Below are 20,642 nucleotides of genomic sequence, written 5' to 3'. Positions count from 1 at the left end.
GAGTTCAGAATGTTTACTTCTCACCACTGAGATCACTGGTGCTTTAGTTATACTTCCACTCAACCTAGTTTTCTATAAATAGTTCAATAGACATTCCCCAACAATTAAGGCCAGCCTTTATACTGCATGTGCTACATTAGATAAGGTCACTTTATGACAGGCCCAACTGAGTGAATTCTGGTATTAACTGCATGCAAAGACCTCCTTAGAAGCAACTGCTCTGACAGAAGCCTCCAGCTATGTAAAAAAGGTAGCCACAAGACAACTAATTATCTGCAAAATCAGTACAGTATCTTCTCCCACCCTTCTTGAGGGCAGTCTTTGAAGCATCAGATTCTTCTGCTTACATCAAGAAATAGGTTTGGCAGAACTGCAGCTTCTGAGGATCATGCAAAAAAACACACACAAAAAAAAAACTAAGCAAGATCAACAGCAAGATTTTATATAAAACTTCTTCATACCACTGGCATTGGCAGCTTGAACAACTTCCATGTACGAGGAAGGATCATCTGCTTTAATGTATGAATCAATTGCTTCCTTTACCATTCCTTTCTGAAGCTGTGCTTTAGCCAGCTGACTCCACACAGCAGGCTCATTGCAGCGCTCAGCAAATTCGTATGCACGATCCAGGTTTCCAATGTGCTCTATTAATACCTACAGAGAGGGTTACCATGATCAGTCACTGTCTATTAAGTTTTACAAGATACTAAGATACGTGTTTCATATTACAGCTCTTCAGTGAATCCACAGTTGCTTTCAAAAAACAGACAACACTACACAATGCACACAGTACTAAGATTTTATGCTTAAGAAGCTTCCCTCACTACAGGATTGGATACACACCAAATACTGGTTCTACTTCACAGGACACGACACAGAGCAGCTTTTGGTGCTAACTGGTATTAACTACCAAAGTCACAAGTTAACAACAAAATCCTCACGTGAGGATGCACATGTCACAGTTATCATGGACAGATTTTAGGATACCTGTACAGCTGATGTGTTCACATCAAACTTCCTGAAGATGGCAAACGCCTCCTCAAACAGCTCATTGCTGATAGCTATATTGGCTATGTCTGGAGCATCATAGTTATCCAGGCGGTTGATGTATTCCATGACACGGGTGCGATCAGCCTTAATAGCTGTGAGAATCAGCAGGTTCTGCAGGTTCCTACACAGAGAAAGAAAATACTACTGTAAATCAAGTAAAGAACAAGAGATTCACCCTCTCTTCTGGAGAAGTTCCTAGTTTGCTTGCTGTTCCACGTTACAGCAGTTCAACGCTCACATCAGGTATAAATTCAAGTTTCTTGTGACCCAGTTTTGACATTACACACCTGTGCTCACTGAATACAGAGTTATCGAGAACTATTTTCTCCAACAGTTCAATAAGCTCATTGGGAAGATCTGCAGTCATGAAGGCCTTCACAGTAACAGACACCTCCTCAGGATCCTGGGTCTCTGACAGTGCAGTCTGTACAACCTGTGGGCAGAGTCATTGACAGGTCAGGTGAGTCAGGTGCAAGCAAGTCAGGTTAGGACAGTAAAGGCTTTTAGCACTGCAGCTGTTATACCTGGTCAATTAGTGGTCTTCTGTACGGGTTGCTTTCCAGCAGCACACTGGCCCACAGCTCAGGGTCTTTACGGCGAACTAAGTAGCGGGAAAGGCTTTTGAAGAGAGAGTTCTCATTGCACACCTAGTGAAAGGCAAAGGCTTTTTAGAATGAAGCCACAACCACGTAAGCCTACTACTAGCCGACAAACTAATTGTACTGCAACATCAAATCAGCTCCCCTGAGATGCAGGCTAGAAATCTCAGGCTTTGATACTACCACTAGCCCCCCATTCTAGAATTTCCAGGGGAAAGTCCCATTTCTCATTCATATGCAGAGGGCCAATCAAACAGCTACCATTCTGTTGCAAGTGAGCAGGTTCTAGCTTAGTGCTTTTTAGGAAGTAAATGCTGTTGTCAGCCATAAGCCCAAAGTACTCATCCCCGTGATATTCCTGCTAGCACTTGACCCACAAGTCCACTGTTTGGCCATACGTACGTTGATCAGCTCCAAATCACACTGTCCACGCTCATAAGCCACGCAGGCCAGGTGCGGGTCCCTCTTCTCACAGTACTTGCCAACAACTCGGCTATCATAGTAAGGATTCTCACGCAAAAATCTTTCTGGGTTGTTGTTGCTATCAATGTATATTTTGGCCAACGCATTGTGTGTTGCAGGCTCCTCACAACCCTCATGAATTCTTGCCTCCAGCCAGGGCAGAAGTAGTTTCAGCCTAGAAGAAAGGTGGGTTTTCTCACATTAAAGGTTGAGTAAGTAACCACTTGTATGGTTTCTTCACTGTGAAAGTCAGCTTAAGTGTATGAAGAAGTCAGTAATTAAACCAGAGTTTCAGTACTCCATTTTTGGCTTAGATTCTGTTTCACAACTGAAGGCTACTTAATGAAGGTCCTCACATCAGCCAAGAATTAAAGCAGACTGCTGCTGCTTTCTCACCCAAAGACAACTTCTGGCTGTCATTACCAGATTTAGTTCCTTAATGAGGACATGCACGGATGAATGAACATTATAACCATTAGCAGTCTAGCAGTATTAGGAGACTTGCAGAAATTTAATACCTGTTTCTTTTCTCAACCTCTGCAACAAGTTCATCAGTTGAAAACTGGCCTCTCACTACAAGGATAAGGTTCTTTATCACATCTTCAGAGCAATCCACATCAAGCAGTCCTCCAATAACAACAGGCAGGCGGCTTGGATTCACCTAAATAGGATCATTTTAAGAAGTCAGCACGTTGTCATGCAGCACAGGTATACTATACTATACTATACAGTTCAATACTTCTCCCCAGAACACCACATAAAGGGTACTTCGCTCAGAGTGACCTCACCTTCTTGCCCTTTTCTCCCATCTCCCGAGTTCTGAACACAGGAAAAAAACCAAATCAATTCTCCAGTCATAACAGCCAGTGGCTCACTAGTGCTCACTCCCCACAGGAAGAGCTGCTGAGCAAACTAATTTGTCCCTGGAGGAAACTGTACAGGAGAATTGCCTGCCCTCTCTGCCCCAAAGCTGGAAGTTAAAACCATCTTAAGAAACCCATAGCTATTCTACCAAGCCTTCCTTCTTTATGAGGTTTTATTACCAGGGTTACTGCTCAATTTGACTGGAGAATAAAAGATATGACTCCCATAAGGGTTAGCTTGTCAAAGGCCATTGGTAGATACTTAGACATCACTCAAGTATGGGACTTCTTGCCAAATAACTGCAAACATTATGCTTATGGTCGGACACAGTACTAGAAAGGTTGATCAGTTTGACTCACTAAAGCCAAGTGACCAGTTGCAGCTTACCTTCTGTACATAAATCTCAATATATTTTTGGAGATTATTTCTATATAAGTACAGCACCAAGTCGTGGACAAAGTCGAAGCGATCGCACACAATGATGAGCGGTAGCTGGTCAGTGAGTTTAGCTTCCTACAAGGAGAAGAACTTCCATTATTTGGTTTCGTTCTCAGACTTTAGCAGACAAATACAATTGAACTTGAAAGTTCAAAATTCAATGGTTGATCAAATAACAGCGTATCACTCAACTTCATGTTTGCAATATGCAGCATAAGAGAGTACTCACGCCCCTATCAGGGCATACAGCAAAAAGCCTTCTGAAGGTTAATCGTGGTTCTTTGCATGGCAAGATCTATGAAGTTTTACAACACAGTACAGCTATTGTAAGTCTAAGCTCTAAGTAGCATTTTTAGTTGCCACTGATGTTCAGTGTGCAGGATTAGCACTCTGGGATTTCAAAAGGAATTTAACCAAGACTTGAGTTGTAGACCAGAACAGAAAGCTTACAAACAGAATTGACTTTAAGCGTCACGTGTCCTGTGATACCTTGCAGCAGTGGATTTAGAGAACAGTAAGAATAAAACTAGTACTAAAATTGTTAACCAGATTAAGATAGCTAAAACCATTCCAAGCATCAGATTACAACAGTTACAGCACTAAAGCTTGCCTATGTGCTGGACACTAGTCCAGACATGCATTTCAGATCACTTATTTGAACATGCACATCCCAGAATATAATCCTACATGTACAAATTATAGTTAAGGAGTTTACACAGGGAGGCCTGTACTGGGAGATTTACCTGGTACATGTCCTGCACATTCCAGACACGGAACAGCACAAAAAACAATAGCTTTCATCAGGAATTTGACAGCTCGATAACTTAACTTAGCTGGCTTGATCAATTTACATACCTTACACCTCAGTGAAACCAGTTTGTTTTGTTTTTCTTTTAAAGAGAATTCTCATTTCAAATGAGTTTTGCCATCTTCAGATACGATCAGCAAAATCTAAGACTATACTATGTAACTGACAAACACGAAGGCAGGAAATGTTCCCAGATAAAGTTTTCCCCTCCCACACTGCTTCTACTATTTCCAACGAAGTTACATTCATCAATGAGCTCAGTACTGATCATAGGCTATAGAATCTGATCTTAGAGTGCACTGTCTTTTTTCACTCTTCTGAGCTATGTCCGAAATGCTCTGAATCCCAGCAGGAATGGTCAGTTATCATGGATTTACACTGACTGGCATATCCTAGCAGAGCTAAACCACAGTTCACTTGGCTCAAGTTTCCAAAGGAGAAGACTTGCTTTCACAAAGCTTTACTTTGTTAGCAATGCAGACAATGTTTTATCAGAACCCCAAACAATTCAAGGCAATCCACCCCTATCCAAATGTTACCTTGAGGAAGTTTTTAACACGTTCTGGATCATAGCAGTTGCTTTCCCTGCAGATTCTTTCTACTTCTTTAATCTGTCCTGTCTTGCATGCAGCTTGAATATACTTGAAGTGCACATCTGGATCCTGGCTAAAGTTTACAATGGAGCCCAGGAAATAAAACAAACCTTGAAGGAAACAGTCAACATGTTATTTTGCTAGTATTTGATTGGAGAAATACTAGATTCTGAGAAAGTCTGCCTAGTTTTGATTACAAGAAAACCCGAAATCGGATTACTGCAGAAGTTTACAAAGGCTACACAAATTTATGGTGAGCATTTTGGACAAAGGAAGAACGCTAGCAGTTTCTTCAATTGCAATACTTGACTTTTTAGGTTGCCCACAGCTCAAAGCTTTCTGGTAGCATTCAAAAGAACTGAAATATTCCTGACAATCAAGATATGCGACACTGAGTGTTGGTGGCAACTTGAAAGAGGAGCTTTAAGCTTTAGGTCAGGTTTCAAGATAGTTTTGAGGAAGAGGTTCTTAAGCTAAATATGGCTTTCAACAGGTAAGACAGCCCTTCATATACACTTGTACAAAGGTGAGCACTAATTGCTTTTTCTAGAGACAGAAGCATGAACTCACCTTCAAAGCTCTTGAAGGACTCAAACAGCTCAATAAGTGACTGTGTTGACAGCTGTTCGTGGTATTTTGAAGCTACCTGCACACAGATCTGCAGGTTCTGGCGGATGTTGGCAGACAACATAGCACGCAGACACTCCAGAGAATCTTCTACTGACAAGGAGCCAAAGTAGTTCACTAGCCACTGCAGAAACACATCAGCCATTTCAGACCCAAGTAAAACACTGTACAAGCTGAAATCAGTGTTGAAAGAAATTATTAATGGCCCGGCTTTTACTAGATTGAGGATACTTGATTTCATACCTCAGGATTGAGTAGATGAGTGTGAACTACTGCACGCTTGATGTCATACAAGTCTGTGAAGTGTTCGAGTGCTCTCTGCAGCAAGCCAGCTTTCTCACACAGCTGAGCTATGTGAGCCCGATCATAATGAGTAAACATTTGGTTTCCCAGGATAGCATCTGCAACCTAGAAGTAATAACCATCAGTTGCTACTGCCACAAATCATTGCTTAGCTCCATATAAACAGCAACACACAGAAATTCTATCAAGAAATAATCTGAAGAGAAACTATCTTAGGGGTTTGAAGTAGTTATTAAGGAAAAAAAAAATTATAATTTTACAGTTAAAGCAGAGATGCTTTAATAATTTTACTTGTTTATCAGTGCCATCTGATACAGACCACAAAAACTAGTGGCTAGTCCAGCTACAGACAAGCCTGATCCAGCATAACTCTCAAAGTATACCTGGGGTGCATGCATGAGGTTCATCTCAAGTAAACGTGTTTGCAGGGGACCCTCTGAGGGGCGATTATTCTTCAGTGCATCCAGTAAGAAGGCTGTACATTGCTGAATTAAGTTATATTCCATAAAAACATCCACAATCTGCAAGAAAAAGAAAAAGCAGGCTTTTAATTTGAACCTGGAAACACACTTAGACAAAGGAACATCCATTGCAGCTTCTACTGCATTAAGCTGCCACTTATATTCTTAAAACTAAGCAAGAAATGGCATTGCCCCAGTGAAGTGAACCCAAACACACCATTAGGGAAAGATTTTGAACTGTATGTAATATAACTCCTTTTACCAATTTAAGGACTCAAGAGTTAACATTTCATAGCAGTAAAATTATTTACTTGTGTTATGTCTGCAAGAGGCTCTTCATCTTGAACAAGCATTTGGGCAAACTGCTGTCCTTGATCAGGGCTGATTCTCATTACGTTCCTCAGCAAGAAAATCCAGTCTGGAGTATACCCAACCTGAAGAGATAGTGAAAAGTAGTAATTCAGCAAGAGAGCAAGCTTTGTTACATAAAGAGCTCAGTAAGAGCCTCTGTCAGCAGCTTACACAACCCAGTCACAATTTCCTCCTTTGGAGGAGGCTACATAGGGAAGTACAAGAGGATGCACGTACGAAGTCCAGGAGTAATTAATAACAACAGAACCTTAGATCTAAGTAGGTACCACATAGAATTTAAAATACCAATTATTCTTAAACAGAGAATGGATATAGCACTCAAGTTTCCTCTTACCTTCTTAGCATACAAAACAATCTTCTGGACTTGGCCTGTTTCAGCAAAACACTGGATGACTTTGTTTGGAACATTGGCTCTCAGATAGACACTAAGTGCTAGTGTAGGGTCTACAGATTTCACAAGGTCTCCCAGCTCCTCGGAGCACTCCAGCTGTTAAAAATAAATACAGTAAGTCAACCCTGACTGTGTTACACTAAAGTGCATTATTATGTTCTTCCTTATTTTTCTTCTTGTTTATTAAGCAAACAAGAAAACATCAAGAATCATATTGATAGCATCCTCTTGGAAGAAAATTGATAGATATTCATCTTATCTCAGACATTTGATGACCCTAGTGCACTGAAGAGCTGCCCAGCTGAGTTTTCCTCTCAAAAAAAAAGGCATTTTTAGGCAGTTATGTCCCTTCAAGTCTTTACAAATATCCACCCCAAAAATACCTTATCTTCTTTTAACCATTTTTCCAGAAGTTGCTTGCGTCCCTGCTGAAGCACCGGTCTGCAAAGTTCCAGAGACTCATACTTATTCAGTTGCCCTTGGTCAAGCAGAATACCAAAATACTGGAGTAAAGGGGAAGTCTGTCCTGGTTGTGCTGGAACACTCTGGAAACGGCGTATGGTGTCTGGAGTACGCAGAATTCCCTGCCAGAAATAGAGATGCATTTCAGTTCTCTGTTCTGCTATTGTGGCTTGGCAAGAGTTCCTCCAGAAAGCTGAAGTTAGAAATGCTTACTATGGCAACATTACCTTTTTCCAACTCAGAAAAATTGCCAGAAGCAGGATGGCTGAACACTGCATTGGAGATGTTTTGACAGAAGGCGTGCAATAATGACCTATTAAATATGTATTGCTACTGATACTAGACTTAAGTTCAGAGGACAGTCCTATAGAATTAAGACATTCTTCTCCTTGCAACCAGTTTCCTCTCATCTGAATTTAGCATGCTAAATACTCTTTGCTCTTAGTCACCCTTTTTCACCCTATTTACAGGTATGGTCCCTGCTAGAGGCTGTCCTTTCAGAGACTTTTCCTATCACTGGGGGGACTAAAGTAAATATTAGAAACATTAAGCCACAGAGACATTACCTCAATTATTCCTCTCTCTCTGCGGGTTCTATCCCAGCTTTAGAACCTTCTGGCATACAAGTACTGTCAGAACACCATGTACAGGTTCTTCATAGGTATGTTAAGAAGCACTACGATAGGACAGTAGGATTAACGTAGCCACTAATGAAGTCCAGTGAACCTTCCTGAAGTACAAAGCTTAAGCCAGCAGAGACCAGTACCATTCTGGATGCTCAACCATTACCTTTGGGGCATTAGCTGCCACTTTTGCTGCCTCTGAATAGTTCCCTTGTGCAAACAATGCATTGAATTTTCTGGCAAAAAGTTCCTCAGCTCCGGCCAGATTGTTGCGGACAGCCATTCGTAAAGCTAGGTCAGGATTCTGCAGCACGTTTGTAATGTAGGGAATAATATTCTCTTCTTCCACACAGACTGATAACACCTGAATAAATTATCAAGGAAAGCACCCAGTCAGTTCAAATGTAAGAAGAAAGCCAACTGGTAAGTTCATCTCTAAAACAAAAGCTATAGCATACATGGAAAGCTTTTCCATCCCTTGATAATGGCAAAGTTTTGCCATTATTTGAGAAACATACCTCTAGCTGGAAAGAACCTCTATTTAACCACTTACTGCACAAGGGAGACGAGTAACAGTCTGTTTGAACTGTTTATAAAAGTCAGAAATAACAGATCTAAGTATCACAATTGTGTAATGTGCACTCAGCATCTTAAGTAACCAATCCTAGAGGGTGAAATGGAACAAATCTGCTCAGTATTACTAACACAAGCAACAACAGGTGAGATAGTTCAGTCCTGAGGCATAGCTGTATGTCAGCAGACTGTTCAACCAAATTAGATACTTATGGAGACACGTTAGCATGTTTTCACTGGGGCTCACAACATGATCAGAAATGAAATGCCCTGAATGAAGAATTTCAAGTTAGTGTATTAAGACTGCCTTAACGTGTGCTCTGTAATAAGGCAACATCTACCTTAAAGGAAGTATATCTCGTTCTATCCTCACAGTAGGATGGTGCTTAGATCCACTGATTGCCATTAAAAATACTTATTTATAATTATGCAATGAGAACCTGAGTTGTAAAAAAACTATTAGACAGACAAGCTGCACTAATGTTCAGATAACTGATATTACCATAACTCCTCCCTCTGATTTCTGTCTCATTCATTTGTGAAGACTTAAGTACCAATATGAACTCTGTAGCCTTATCATTAAAGTTCACTGGGATTGGCTAAGCAAGTGGTTTCCATTCCTTACTTGTCCCTTCCTGTTTACTCCTATAATTCCAGCTGTTGCTTCATGCTGTGCAGTAACAAATATGGTCTCTCCACTGATTCTGTTCATGTAAATACAGGTGCCAGTTTCCAGGTCATACAAGTGAATATAGCCATATTTTGTTATCAGAAACACCACATCATGCTTGTCACTGATCTGCAAGACAGGAATAGATTAAATCAATTTTGGTATTGAATAAAATGATTGGATGCTTTTGAGAGTCAGATAATTACATCACTTCAAAAGAACTAAAAGTGCTGCTACATCTTTACTGAATACTTGAGTACTCTCACAGTAGACTAAGGCTTTAATAGCTTGGAAGTCTGTTCAATATACATGGATATTTGTTCTATAAATAAGAATGAACCATCTTCACACACTGCTTAAGTCCCCATTTTGATTTAGCACTACTGGAGCAGAAGTAGAAATCACACTAGTTAAGTTCAGGTTTATATTGATCACCTGGCTCCCAGTGCCCTTCTACTCAGTCATACCCACCAAGAGAAGCTGCACATTGGTTCCTGTGTATGGCTATCATACCTGCATTGCAACAGGAAAGTCATTCTGTGCTTCAGGAGGAAAGAAGACATCCACTGCTTTCTTTGGGAACGGCTGATTCCCAGTTGGTGGTGTGCCAACCTCGATGATGTGCAACTGTGTAATAGGTAAGATTAGTTTGTTAGTTACCATGTAACACATGTAACAAGAGATTTAACAATAAAGATATGGCAACTCTTTTGCTGCCAAGCCTAAATCCAAAGCTTATGCAAGCAGAAGAGCTAAACCAGTCTTCCTGAATATTTGCACAGGTGTAAGGTGTAGCATATTGTACTCACGCTCCCTGCATGACAGAAATGACTTGAGCATGATCTTGAGTTATTTCTAGCTACTTAGAAGCTTAAAGTTCTCTTAGGTCACTTTTTATTGCACTCTTTCAACTTGGCTCACATTCTACAGAGACAGCTCTGAAAATGTTTCTCTGAACAGAGCTTTAGTTTTACTTTGTTTCAGCTTTCACTTACAGTAGTTCATATAGCTCTGGTGTTGGCATTAGACTGTGGCAACATCACTGTTTCATTTTCTTCATCCAGTAATTTGGAAGTTAAGTCTGATACTGGGAATCAGCACAGAGATTACGACAGCTTTTCACTTCAGCTTCACTTGTGAAACTGGGAGTCACATCCTTCAAGCTGGTAACTAGTTTGCAGTCACAACACGCCACCTTCGCTTCCACTTCATGACTGGAAACAGGCTTCCACATCAGGTAGTCCTGCTGTGAAACTATTCATGCCCCAGTTTTCGTACACACTACAGAAGCAGCATCCAGACTAACAGACAGTCCTTCACTTTTTTCTTTATGGCAACCTGGTCTATTAAGCCACTTTGTTTCCTGACAGCAGGTGATCAGGATCAGTCACTGAAGACTACAGCAAGTAGAACCAAGTCTTACCTTACCCCCAGCTTGCCCTCTTACTGCAAAACAGAAGAGAGTGGATTCTTCAGCATTTCCTTCCATCTTGAACTGTGCAAAGCTAGCTGCATGCCCCTCGATCGGCTGTGAAACTTTTCTGTCTACAGAATAGAGCTGCATTGCTCCCACAACACGGTTTTGCTAGATGAGACAGAACAACAATCAGATGCAGCCCAGCAATTTCACACAGGTTAATGTTACTGAGCACCCTGTCATACTAAGCTGAATTACCTGTGCAGATATGCCCGTTAGCAGCAGCCATTTCTGCTTCGCATCAGTACGGTAGTTGATGATCTGGCAGCCAGCAAGACTAGAGTGGCGATCAAACATTTTCACAGGCTGGGACTCTCCCTCCATACTCCAATGGTAGACTGCATTATCCGTTACAAGGGCAACAGTATTCAGGGAGATCCACTTCCAGAAGGTGACGTCATCTGTCATTGTGTGAGCCTTCATTTTGCTCTTCATTTCAATGTTAAATATTTGAAGCGTTTTTCCAGCTGGAAAACATCATGTTGTTAGCCAGGTTGCTGCAGTTTCCACCTGTCACTTCAAGCACTGGTTAAAAGTAGAAGAGCTGCATTGTGATGTTAATCTATCATGACTTTTTTAGACCATGCTATTGTATATTGGCAGCATCATTTAGTGATTCATTATTACTTTTAACCAGACTGCATTCCTAATTTTACCACCACGTATTCGTATGCTTTTTGGTCTGAATTTGCCATTCACTGACCAAACAGATGTGGAAAAGAGCTTGGTAGAAGACAAAAGCTTCAGCTACACAAGCCCTGTGATACTTATGTACATCAAATCCAGGCCATGGTAATGCTGAGTCTCTCAGAGGTCATGAGGAGAGCTATGTCAGTGCCATTCAAAATGAAGTCCACATCTGTTTCAAGAATAACACAACATAACATGGAAAAGTCGAGCTGCTAGACAGCTGTCATAATTCAGACTCATTAACCAAAGCCCTCAAGTCACACTATTGGGATACACAGAGCTACTGGCTGCAAACCAGACTAACACAAACTGTGCAAGGAAAGGAATCTAGCAACCAACACAAGCTCTAAAAGGCAAAAGGACAAGTTACTTTAATTACACAGAATGGTGAATGAAAAACCTCAGAATGTTAGGCTTTCAGCTGTTTAACATGCCTAATCAGCCATGTCCACCATAAACCTGAGCTATTTGATTCTGCTTTCTGTTTTCATAAGACAAGACAGCAACTAGTACAGTCAATTGAGATAACTCACCATCTGCACACACAAGAAAGCATTAAAGTTGTGACAAAACAGTAGCACAGTATTAAAGTCAAACTTACATAACATTGAGCGCATTTAAACATTTTCATTAGCAATACATTCATTTTAAGAGCAACAGAACATTCAAAGACTCCTGGGAGGAAAAAAACAACACTGCTGGAGACTTCAGGGGCATGTTTGTTCACTGTATTGCCAGAGATACCAAGTTAGGAGACCTTGTGCTTCCTGGACTAAACAAGTCTTCCATGGGCAGTTTTACATCTCTTATCTCTGACAGATACAACAAATATGCACTGATCAGTACACCAGTCTCTTCCAGCAAGGCCAGACTATGGCCTTCAGGAATATTTCCTTTCCTCCCCAGTCTTTGTTGCCCAATCTATAAAGAGAAGTTCAGTTAACAGACCCTGTATGCTCAGGAGATCAGCTCTTTCTTCTCTCCAAGATCACTCCAGAACTAGTCTAAAGCCTGAGCTTTCCTTCCAGCTCTCCCTGCACTGACGTTGTAAGCATTCTGACTGCAAAGCAGAAAGGTTTATCCTGACGATCAACAAAATAGTAGCAAGCTTTAACTAAAAATTATTACCCAGCTACTTTCAGAATAACTGAAAAAAGCATTGAACTCAAAGCTCCCATTAAGTTGTGGAAAATTGGAAAGGCATCCTCCCACATAAGCTGCCTGAGAGAATTAAATCAGTCATAAACTAGCACTACAGAGAGCTCTGCAGCTACCTCAAACCTTTCTTTACCAGGACTTGCATACCTTTTAATGCAATGACTTTACTGGCAGGGTTCATGATAGCACTGTCAGCTGAAATTGGTCTTCGAATTGGGTTGCTGGGGTCATTCATGTCAATGATCACCACTTGAGCTTGTTCTCCTACTTTCTCTCTTATGCAGATGAATTTGTCTGACTCCATCGTCAGAGTGCTGAACCCAATGTTTGCTGGGTTGATGCCCAGATTTTGGAGCTGAAAAACAAAGAAGTTTAGCATTGAGTTACTACATCAGCATAACCATCAAAAGCTTTTGTGAAGGCCGCAGAAGATACAGGAGATAGGAAGCCTTCCTGTACCTTCTCATAACAACACAACTAAAAGCACACATCCCATGAATGGCACAATGTAAGACTCCTTGCCCACCCTCAGTTACTCCCAGTTGGCTCCCCAAAGAAGCTCTGCAGTGCTCAAGCACTTGATTCCTTGCCTACAAGGCCTGGTGCAACTCGCTTCAAGTGCTCAGGCTTTGAACCCCTCAGATGGTTTAAGGGCCATGGAACTTGGCAGCTCCCAGCGCAGTGCTTGGGTCACAGCTTCAGTGCTCACTGCCATCGGCTTTGCTTCCAGAGCCCTATCTCACTCCATTTGATCTTGGCATCTATCACTATTTCAAGCTTAATGCCACATGTGAGGTGCCTGAGCTTTATCTTTATCCTTGTGGAGTTAAAAAAAGCTACTTGTCTAGCATTTAGCCTAGTCCTGTCTAGCAGTGAGGCTGTATATCACCAAGAAAGCAGATCCAACCAACAGGATGGACATTACTGCAATCAGAAATGGCTCATCACAGCCTTACTTAATACTCAAGATATCCACAAGTCATCTCCTTTTCTGCTGAGCCAGTCTGCTTCTGTAAACCGTGAAATGACAATTCTAGCACAGCTTGCAACAAACTGCAGTTTAGTTGGTGCCTCTTCATTGTGCTTTTGGACAAATGTATCACCACGGCAATACTGAAACAACATTTACTCCATTTTTAATAGGGGAAACCAAACTGGTTACTCCATACTGCACGCAGACATCCAGCTTGCAGCACGCACCTTAGCATCAGTTTTCTACCACCAGAGCATTCATCCCTCCCAACACTTCATGCTCCCAAGGAGGCCATGAGAACTTCTGCCCCCTGGCATCCCCCAGGGAGATGTGGCTCCTTCAGAGCATTGTTCTCATTCGAAGAAACAGCCAAGTCCTTATCAGCCTTGCTTTGCACAGGCTTGGAGGTGACCACACCCCAGACAGGCTGTCTCAGCCTACTTGCAGCTCCGGATAAAGAGGGTGTTTTACTCCACTTCTCTATGCCCTGACTCTCAGGCAGCACACAGGAGGAGCAGCTGAGCTGCACTGCATGGAGTTAGCAGAGCAAGCTTTGCTTACAGGCATTGCTATGGATGGGCAGCATCAGCCAGGGGATGGAGATGGCAGATCTCAGCACAGTTAGCTCTGAGGCCCAGAGCAAGTCAGCTCTATCTCCTTGGGCGTGCTGAAGGAGAGTATTTCTGGAAAACGATTCAGCCTTTGTGTTTGGTTCTACAGTCACCCTGCATGAAGTCCCTTGTCTCAAAGGGCACTACTTCACTATGGTTCTCTGGCAAGACAGTAAGACTAGAAGCAAAACTGATTTAAGCAAGCTGGTTCACATCTCCATTTCACACCATTATTGGTAGGATCCTCCAGGCCCAAGAGTGGCACCTGAACACATGACTTGCTCGTATCCTTGCAGGCAGAGAGGGTCTGGAGACCTAACTAACAGTTTCTTCTGGAAAACACTCACAAGGATGCAATGCTTCCTCCTTCTAGGGCTGCAAGCTGAACAAGTGCTGCTTCATTCAGCAAGAGCTCCATTTCCTTGTTCGAGGAGAGCAGTTTGAGAGCACCAGGCACTCCTCCTGGCTGTGACTCACAGCACCACATTCAGATGGGCATGGTTAGCAGAATAAACCAAAGCAGCAAGTCCGAGCAGATGGCAGAAATCTTACGGAGGTCTAGACGTAACCACCGGATCAAAGTTGTGTAGATACTGCAGGACAAACAGATCTGAACTGTGATGAAGCTGCCATCTGCTAGGGGTCACACCTGAGGCATCCAGCCCTGGTTAATCATGGAAGATGCGTTGTTCTTAAACTTACTGAGATTTTCAAGGGTAAAAAACGAAAAGTGAGTTACCACTGGAGTTCTGAAGCAAGTCCAGGAAAACTTTCTGATGGAGGCATGGCCTTTAGCAAGCTCTTTAAGCACACAAGGGCCTTTTGCTTACACTTCATCTCTGAGCCTCAGCAGACTGATCCAGGTGCATGAATTAAGCACCAGGACAGGGTTTGCCCTGCTGGTGGCAATCTCTGCACTCGATTACACAGAGCTTCACCAGCCTCAGTGCCATCTGCTTCACTGGTAAAGCTTACAGGAACTCCCCTGCCTCCACCCAGACCCGATGCCCACGGCTCCTCAAGCACAGACTTATTCCCCCAGTACTGGTAATTCCCTTCCCCAGATGGGCTAAAGTTCAGCTGACTGAGGCACAAGAGTTTAAAAGTTAAGTAAACAGAGACTAAGTTTACTACCAGGGAACATAATAGTAGGCTTTTATTAGAAAGATTTCAATACTATTTCATGGATGAGCTTCATAGTTCACAACTAAAAGGATTTTACAGCAGATTTTTTCTTCCTCTTCTCTTATTATTGAGGGAAAAAAATAAAAGCAATCATTTAACACGACACTCATTCAGGTCCATCAGCTTTCACCAATTCAGGAACGAGTCTAAAAAGAAGGAATCATTAAACACTCTTACGTTATGCTATGAAAAACACTTCCTTGGCTTTCACACAGATACAAAAGCAGAACTTGCTGGAGTGCTTGGGCAACCAGTTTCCGGTTCAGGCTGTTTTACACACTAACGTTTGTGGCAGAGCTCAGCTCCAGCAGTGCTCTGAAAACACAGTGAAAGAGAGGCTTCTGTGTAGGAGCTGCTCCATCGATGGATTGCCACCGACAGCAGGATCTGTTCTGCTCAGCAGACTCAGTCCTGAAGGAATCCTCTAGCTCCAGGTTAGAGTTGAGTCAACTGTGGGCTGCACTGAACCATCAAATTCCATGATGGCATTTATCTGGGCAGTGTTGAGAAGCGAATGGCTCTAACAAGTAAACGAAAGCCTGATTAGTAAGATGATTTTTTCACTGCAGTATGCCTCAAGTATGGGTAACTTACCCAGGGAAGCTGTGGTAGCACATGCGTGTTTGACATCAAACTGAATAGTAAAACTGCTGACAACAGTCACTTTGATGACCCTTTCCTGGAACATTGGCTTTCTTGTGACAGTTTGCTTAGTTGTCAAATAGTTTCCCTCTGCCTACAAGGAAGGGTGCAGAACTGCTGAGCACGCATTCCACCTCGGCTTTTACACCCAACAGGATGCAGCACGGGCAGCTGCAGTCTCCATCCAGACAGCCCTTATCTGTGTGCTGCTGGAAGTCACATCACTGAGATATACCATCAGCAGAGGCATTCCCAGCCCTTTGAGAAACCTGCAGGTTTCTCAGTGGTTGTTTTGTTGTTTAAGTAAAGCACCTTGGTGTGCAGTGAGTCACATACTGCAATCGGCCACATCTCAGCCACTAATCTAGTTCCATCCATGAAACTTGGCAAAGCAGACCTGAGTCACACAGAAGATTCATGTCCACGCTGATCTGTTGGAGGTAGTGACCACACAGCTGCACCACAGTATGCTAACAGCTCTGAAGCAGCCCATGTTTACTGCTACAAGGTGGGAGATGCAGCTTGAGGCAGACTGGAAGGTCACACTTTCAACAGATAAGAGACCTCCATCATATTGAAGACTTTTACATCCTTCCTATTCTCTGCCTGACCCTCAGTAGCCTGAGGCAACCCTCCACCCCCCACCGCTACCAACACACTGCAGGACTGTCTGGGTTAGAAGCCCTGCAGCCTGGGGCAGAGCTGCTGCTGTGGCCATCTCCCCATGGGGAATCCTCCCATCCCAGCACAGGGCCCTGCGGGCTGCTGCCCCCACTTCCCGCTGGCAGGGGCTTGGTGAGAGGCCTAGCTTATCAACTGCTTAACTAATTGCTCCTATCCAATTAGTCGGTGCGCATACTCAGCTTGTCTGGATTCTTCATTACAGATTTTCCCTACACCCTCTGTCAGAAGATTCCAAGCTTTAGGAATTCGCGTCCACGAAGCAGAGGGGGAAGCCCCACCACAGCAGCATTAGGCACAGCAGTGCTGCCTTCCATTCCCATCTTCTTAAAATGCCAACAAATACCAAATGCTGGACCCACACAAGGGGCAGCCAGGCTTGTTTCACCAATGGCAGACACAGGAACAGACTCCTTAGTTAGAAAGGGTGGCTCTGCCCCAGCATCAAGTACATAACACGAGCTGGCAGGTTTCTGCACTGCCTAGAAAGGTCTACAGAATAATTCTGAATGTGTTTTATATATTCATTTTCAGATAAATATTTTTTAATGTCCTCAGTCACACCAGCGTGCCCAGTCCAAGTTCAGTTTTTATCTATTTCAGGATGTACAGCTCAGCTAAATCACAGTTCATCACCTACTAACCTGCCTGGTTCCTTCTCATTCAGCACAGACAACTTCCCCACGCTGTGCAAACTGTTTGGCTTTTCTTTCATGCCTTAAACTCAGAAGCAGCAGCTTGTGGAAACACTAAGCATTGGATGCGAGCAGGCAGATCTACAATCATTCAACATACTGAACTCTGATCTTCCACTGCATGCCCATTGGACTCCTTCCTCATAGTTACTTTAAATAAAGGCTTTCACTTTGAGATGTTATGGCAGAGTCCGGTAGTTCTGATAGCAGAGAAACCTCCCAAGGTTTCTCCCTACCAGTTCCCAAGGAAAGTTTCCCCACAGCATATTGTTGATGTTAGTGCGGCAAGACAGGCACCTGCCACAGACCATACACAGATAACATCCAACACATCTGCAACTGCTGACATTTCAAAGCCCCGTAGCAGGACTGGAGCCTGGCAAACAAAGCCTGACTACACATTTCGATTTTATATTTAACAGCTGCCTTAAATGCTCCCTTACACCTAGGAAGCTAAGTAGCCACATCTCACTTGAGCGCTCTGACTCTTCAGTTCAAGTTGTGGCTATAAGGCATGAAGTCCTAGGTAGCCAAGAGACACGGCATGCAGAGGCAGAATGGTGCAGAGCTTCTGGGGCCCTTCCCTGCTCATTCCAACATCACCTTGGCGAGATGCTGGCAGCAACAGCGCATGCCAGTGTGCCCTGAGAGGCGCAATATGCAATGCAGCAGGGTTGGAGCTGCAGATCAGCACAAGCTTCACACAGCAGCCTGACCATACCCCGACCTGCAGGAGGGGATCCATGGATAGCTATCAGCATATCACACGCAGCTCTGATTGTCGTTCTTTGAGATTAACTCACATCATCTTCCCATAACAGCCTGACGGGAAGTTTCCCATTCATATCCACCACCTGCCCTTTCCGGAATAAGGCTCTGCTTGGGTGCCTTACTACTCTGTTAAACATTAGCTACAACTTGCAAGTGTTGCCCAATGCCTGGATGGCATTCCCCTATGTGGAGTAGGTCAGGCACAGCTCCAGACATTCTATAACTGAAGTCCTCTGAGATTCCTACCAACAGCCTGACATGCTAAAACCATTCTGGACAGCAAAACCAGAGCAATGTCAATGCTCCCACTCTCCAAGTTTACTCCAACAGCAAATCAGATGCCTCAGCACAAAAACAGCACCCCTGAAAATTCAACTTCCTCTGAGTTTTTCAATGAAATGAAATGAGGAAGTTCAGCAGTTGCAAAAACTGAAGCATTACGGGCAAGAGTCACACGTAGGCAGGCTCAGAAGCGTGGGCACCAAGTCTTGCAAAAGACCAGCTCGTTCAGGCAGTTGTAAGAGATACTGGTTAAGTCAACGTTCCGCGTTAAGTAGGAATGGGAATAAACAGTTAAATAAATCACTCTTTAGCCCAAACGGTCACGTCCTGCAATCGCAGTGGCCTGAAACCTATCAGCACCCCTGGAGTGCAGCAGATGAGCCCCGTTATGTAATTGCACTCATGTCATCAGACCCAGCACTGGGTCCCAAGCAGCGTTTGTATCTTTAATAATGCACCAGAGGAGCGCCCTGCTGCCACAATGCCGTATGAAGAGCCGGGCTGCACAGAATTGAGTTTCACCTGCGCACATGGTGCTCACAACACCAGCCTGTGTCCTGCTCTTGTCACAGAGAGGGGCTGTGCTCAGTGGTGGGCTATGCTACAGAGAGCCCACCACCCACTAACGACAATACAGTTATGGGAATTTATATCATAAATTTTAACAGGGCATCCAGAAAGTAAGTTATTTTTATTTGGGTGAGAGAAACGTCACCGGAACCCTGCAAACCCATTGCTGTGTCAGCGTTTACTACAGTCACAGCCAGCTACAAGCGTGGCACGCACATAAGGTGACAGCCGGGGCAGCGGGGCTACGGGAGAGCCGCAAAAAGCCGCTCACAGGAGACCCCGCACAGCCTCATTACACGGGTCCTCCACCGACAGCCGCTCCTCCGCAGCGGACGCGAGATCCAAACCGCCGCAGCAGCGCGGGGTGCAGCCCTGCCGCCAGGTGTAAGATCGCATCGCACCGCACCGCCCCCCCCAACCCGCAGCAGACTGGGCTCTGAGGCCCTCACAAGGCCGCCGGGAGAGAACCGAAGGCTCCTCCGTGCCGAGACAAACGGGGCAGCGCTCCAGAGCTCGGGGAGCGGCGCGGAGCCGACACGGCCGCGCCCGCACGGCCACAGCCGCAGCGCAGAGCGTCCTGCGGTACTTTTACCGCAACGCGCGGCTCTCCTCGAGGCGAAGGACGCGCCTAGCCCCAACCCCGCGTTACGGCCGAGGGCTGCGGCCGGCCCTCCTTGCGCGGCTCCAGCCCGAAGCGGCTCCGTCCCCAGACCCCGTGCGGGCCCCAGCGGCTCTCGGCCGTCTCCCCCCACCTTCTTCCCCCCACCTTCTTCCCCCCCCATCATCCCTTCCCGCCCGCAGGTGACAGCCGGGCACGGCGCCAGCCTCACCCGCACGGAAGGCGCCCTTCGGAGCCGCCCGCAGCTCAGAGCGAACCAACGCGGCCCGGCCGCGCGCTCCCGCCCCACCGAAAGGAGCGGCCCGCCTCACCTCCCCCCCCAAGCACCTCGGCTCCTACCTGGAGGTGCTCCTGGAAGCGGATCGGCAGTATTTGGGCCATGGCGGCGGCTGCTGGCTGGGGCTCCAGGCCGGGGCCGGACCGGCGTCGCGCCTCAGCGGGGTGCGGGAGGCGCGGGGAAGCGGCACCGCAATGGCGGAACGGGCCACAGCGGGAGAGGAGAGCCGCGGCGCTCCGGAAGCTGCCCCCGCCGGCGGAAGGATACCGCCGCGGAAGGAAGAGGCCGGGCCTCACCTGCCGGGCGCTGCCTGCGCTGCGCGGAAGGATCCCACCGCGCTTCGTCACTCACACGCCGCAGCGCCAATGGGAGCGGCGGAGGGATCGGCCACCGGAAGGGACTATTTCGGGTCTCATCACTCCTCCTCCCCCCTCCGCCTCCCTTCTTTTTTTTTTTTTTTTTTGCCACATCATGCGACCGAGGTGCGGCTGCGTCACTTCCGGTCCGCGCTCGCCGCCCCGGTTGGTCACGTGCCGGGGGCAGCGCGGCCGGGCAAGGTGACTCGAGGCGGCATCGCAGCCCCGCGCCGCTGTGTCCATCCGCGCGCGGGTGGGGGGCGGTTGCCATGGAGATGAGGCCGGGCCCTGGGGAGGGTCCGCTCCCCCTCGTTGGGCGCTGAGCTGCGGGCCGTGCTGTGTCATAACCGCACAGTACG

The 20,642-nt window shown here is 45.2% G+C and overlaps 1 protein-coding gene across 2 annotated transcripts in view; it reads right to left on the bottom strand.

Annotated features, from left to right (window-relative positions):
- Positions 1 to 20,031, bottom strand: part of CLTC (clathrin heavy chain) — a gene marked incomplete at both ends in the record, with an annotated part of 28,369 nt that extends 8,338 nt beyond the window's left edge. The window contains 21 exons of one of the 2 annotated variants that reach the window (XM_079545143.1): positions 462 to 654; positions 988 to 1,171; positions 1,338 to 1,483; positions 1,575 to 1,697; positions 2,052 to 2,286; positions 2,630 to 2,772; positions 3,363 to 3,488; positions 4,761 to 4,924; positions 5,385 to 5,565; positions 5,685 to 5,849; positions 6,128 to 6,265; positions 6,517 to 6,639; positions 6,912 to 7,064; positions 7,352 to 7,552; positions 8,220 to 8,417; positions 9,252 to 9,425; positions 9,810 to 9,923; positions 10,720 to 10,881; positions 10,972 to 11,240; positions 12,745 to 12,976; positions 19,990 to 20,031. In XM_079545143.1, coding sequence (XP_079401269.1) covers positions 462 to 654; positions 988 to 1,171; positions 1,338 to 1,483; positions 1,575 to 1,697; positions 2,052 to 2,286; positions 2,630 to 2,772; positions 3,363 to 3,488; positions 4,761 to 4,924; positions 5,385 to 5,565; positions 5,685 to 5,849; positions 6,128 to 6,265; positions 6,517 to 6,639; positions 6,912 to 7,064; positions 7,352 to 7,552; positions 8,220 to 8,417; positions 9,252 to 9,425; positions 9,810 to 9,923; positions 10,720 to 10,881; positions 10,972 to 11,240; positions 12,745 to 12,976; positions 19,990 to 20,031 — 3,466 coding nt within the window. The remainder of the gene's footprint in view (positions 1 to 461; positions 655 to 987; positions 1,172 to 1,337; positions 1,484 to 1,574; positions 1,698 to 2,051; positions 2,287 to 2,629; positions 2,773 to 3,362; positions 3,489 to 4,760; positions 4,925 to 5,384; positions 5,566 to 5,684; positions 5,850 to 6,127; positions 6,266 to 6,516; positions 6,640 to 6,911; positions 7,065 to 7,351; positions 7,553 to 8,219; positions 8,418 to 9,251; positions 9,426 to 9,809; positions 9,924 to 10,719; positions 10,882 to 10,971; positions 11,241 to 12,744; positions 12,977 to 19,989) is intronic. The other variant, XM_079545144.1, reaches the window with a different exon arrangement.
- Positions 20,032 to 20,642: the final 611 nt, after the last annotated feature.

Source organism: Tetrao urogallus, assembly GCF_951394365.1.
Source record: "Tetrao urogallus genome assembly, chromosome: 20".
Taxonomy (NCBI): domain Eukaryota; kingdom Metazoa; phylum Chordata; class Aves; order Galliformes; family Phasianidae; genus Tetrao; species Tetrao urogallus.
The sequence above is the reverse complement of the archived record's forward strand: the minus strand, read 5'-3'. Positions and strand labels throughout refer to the sequence as shown.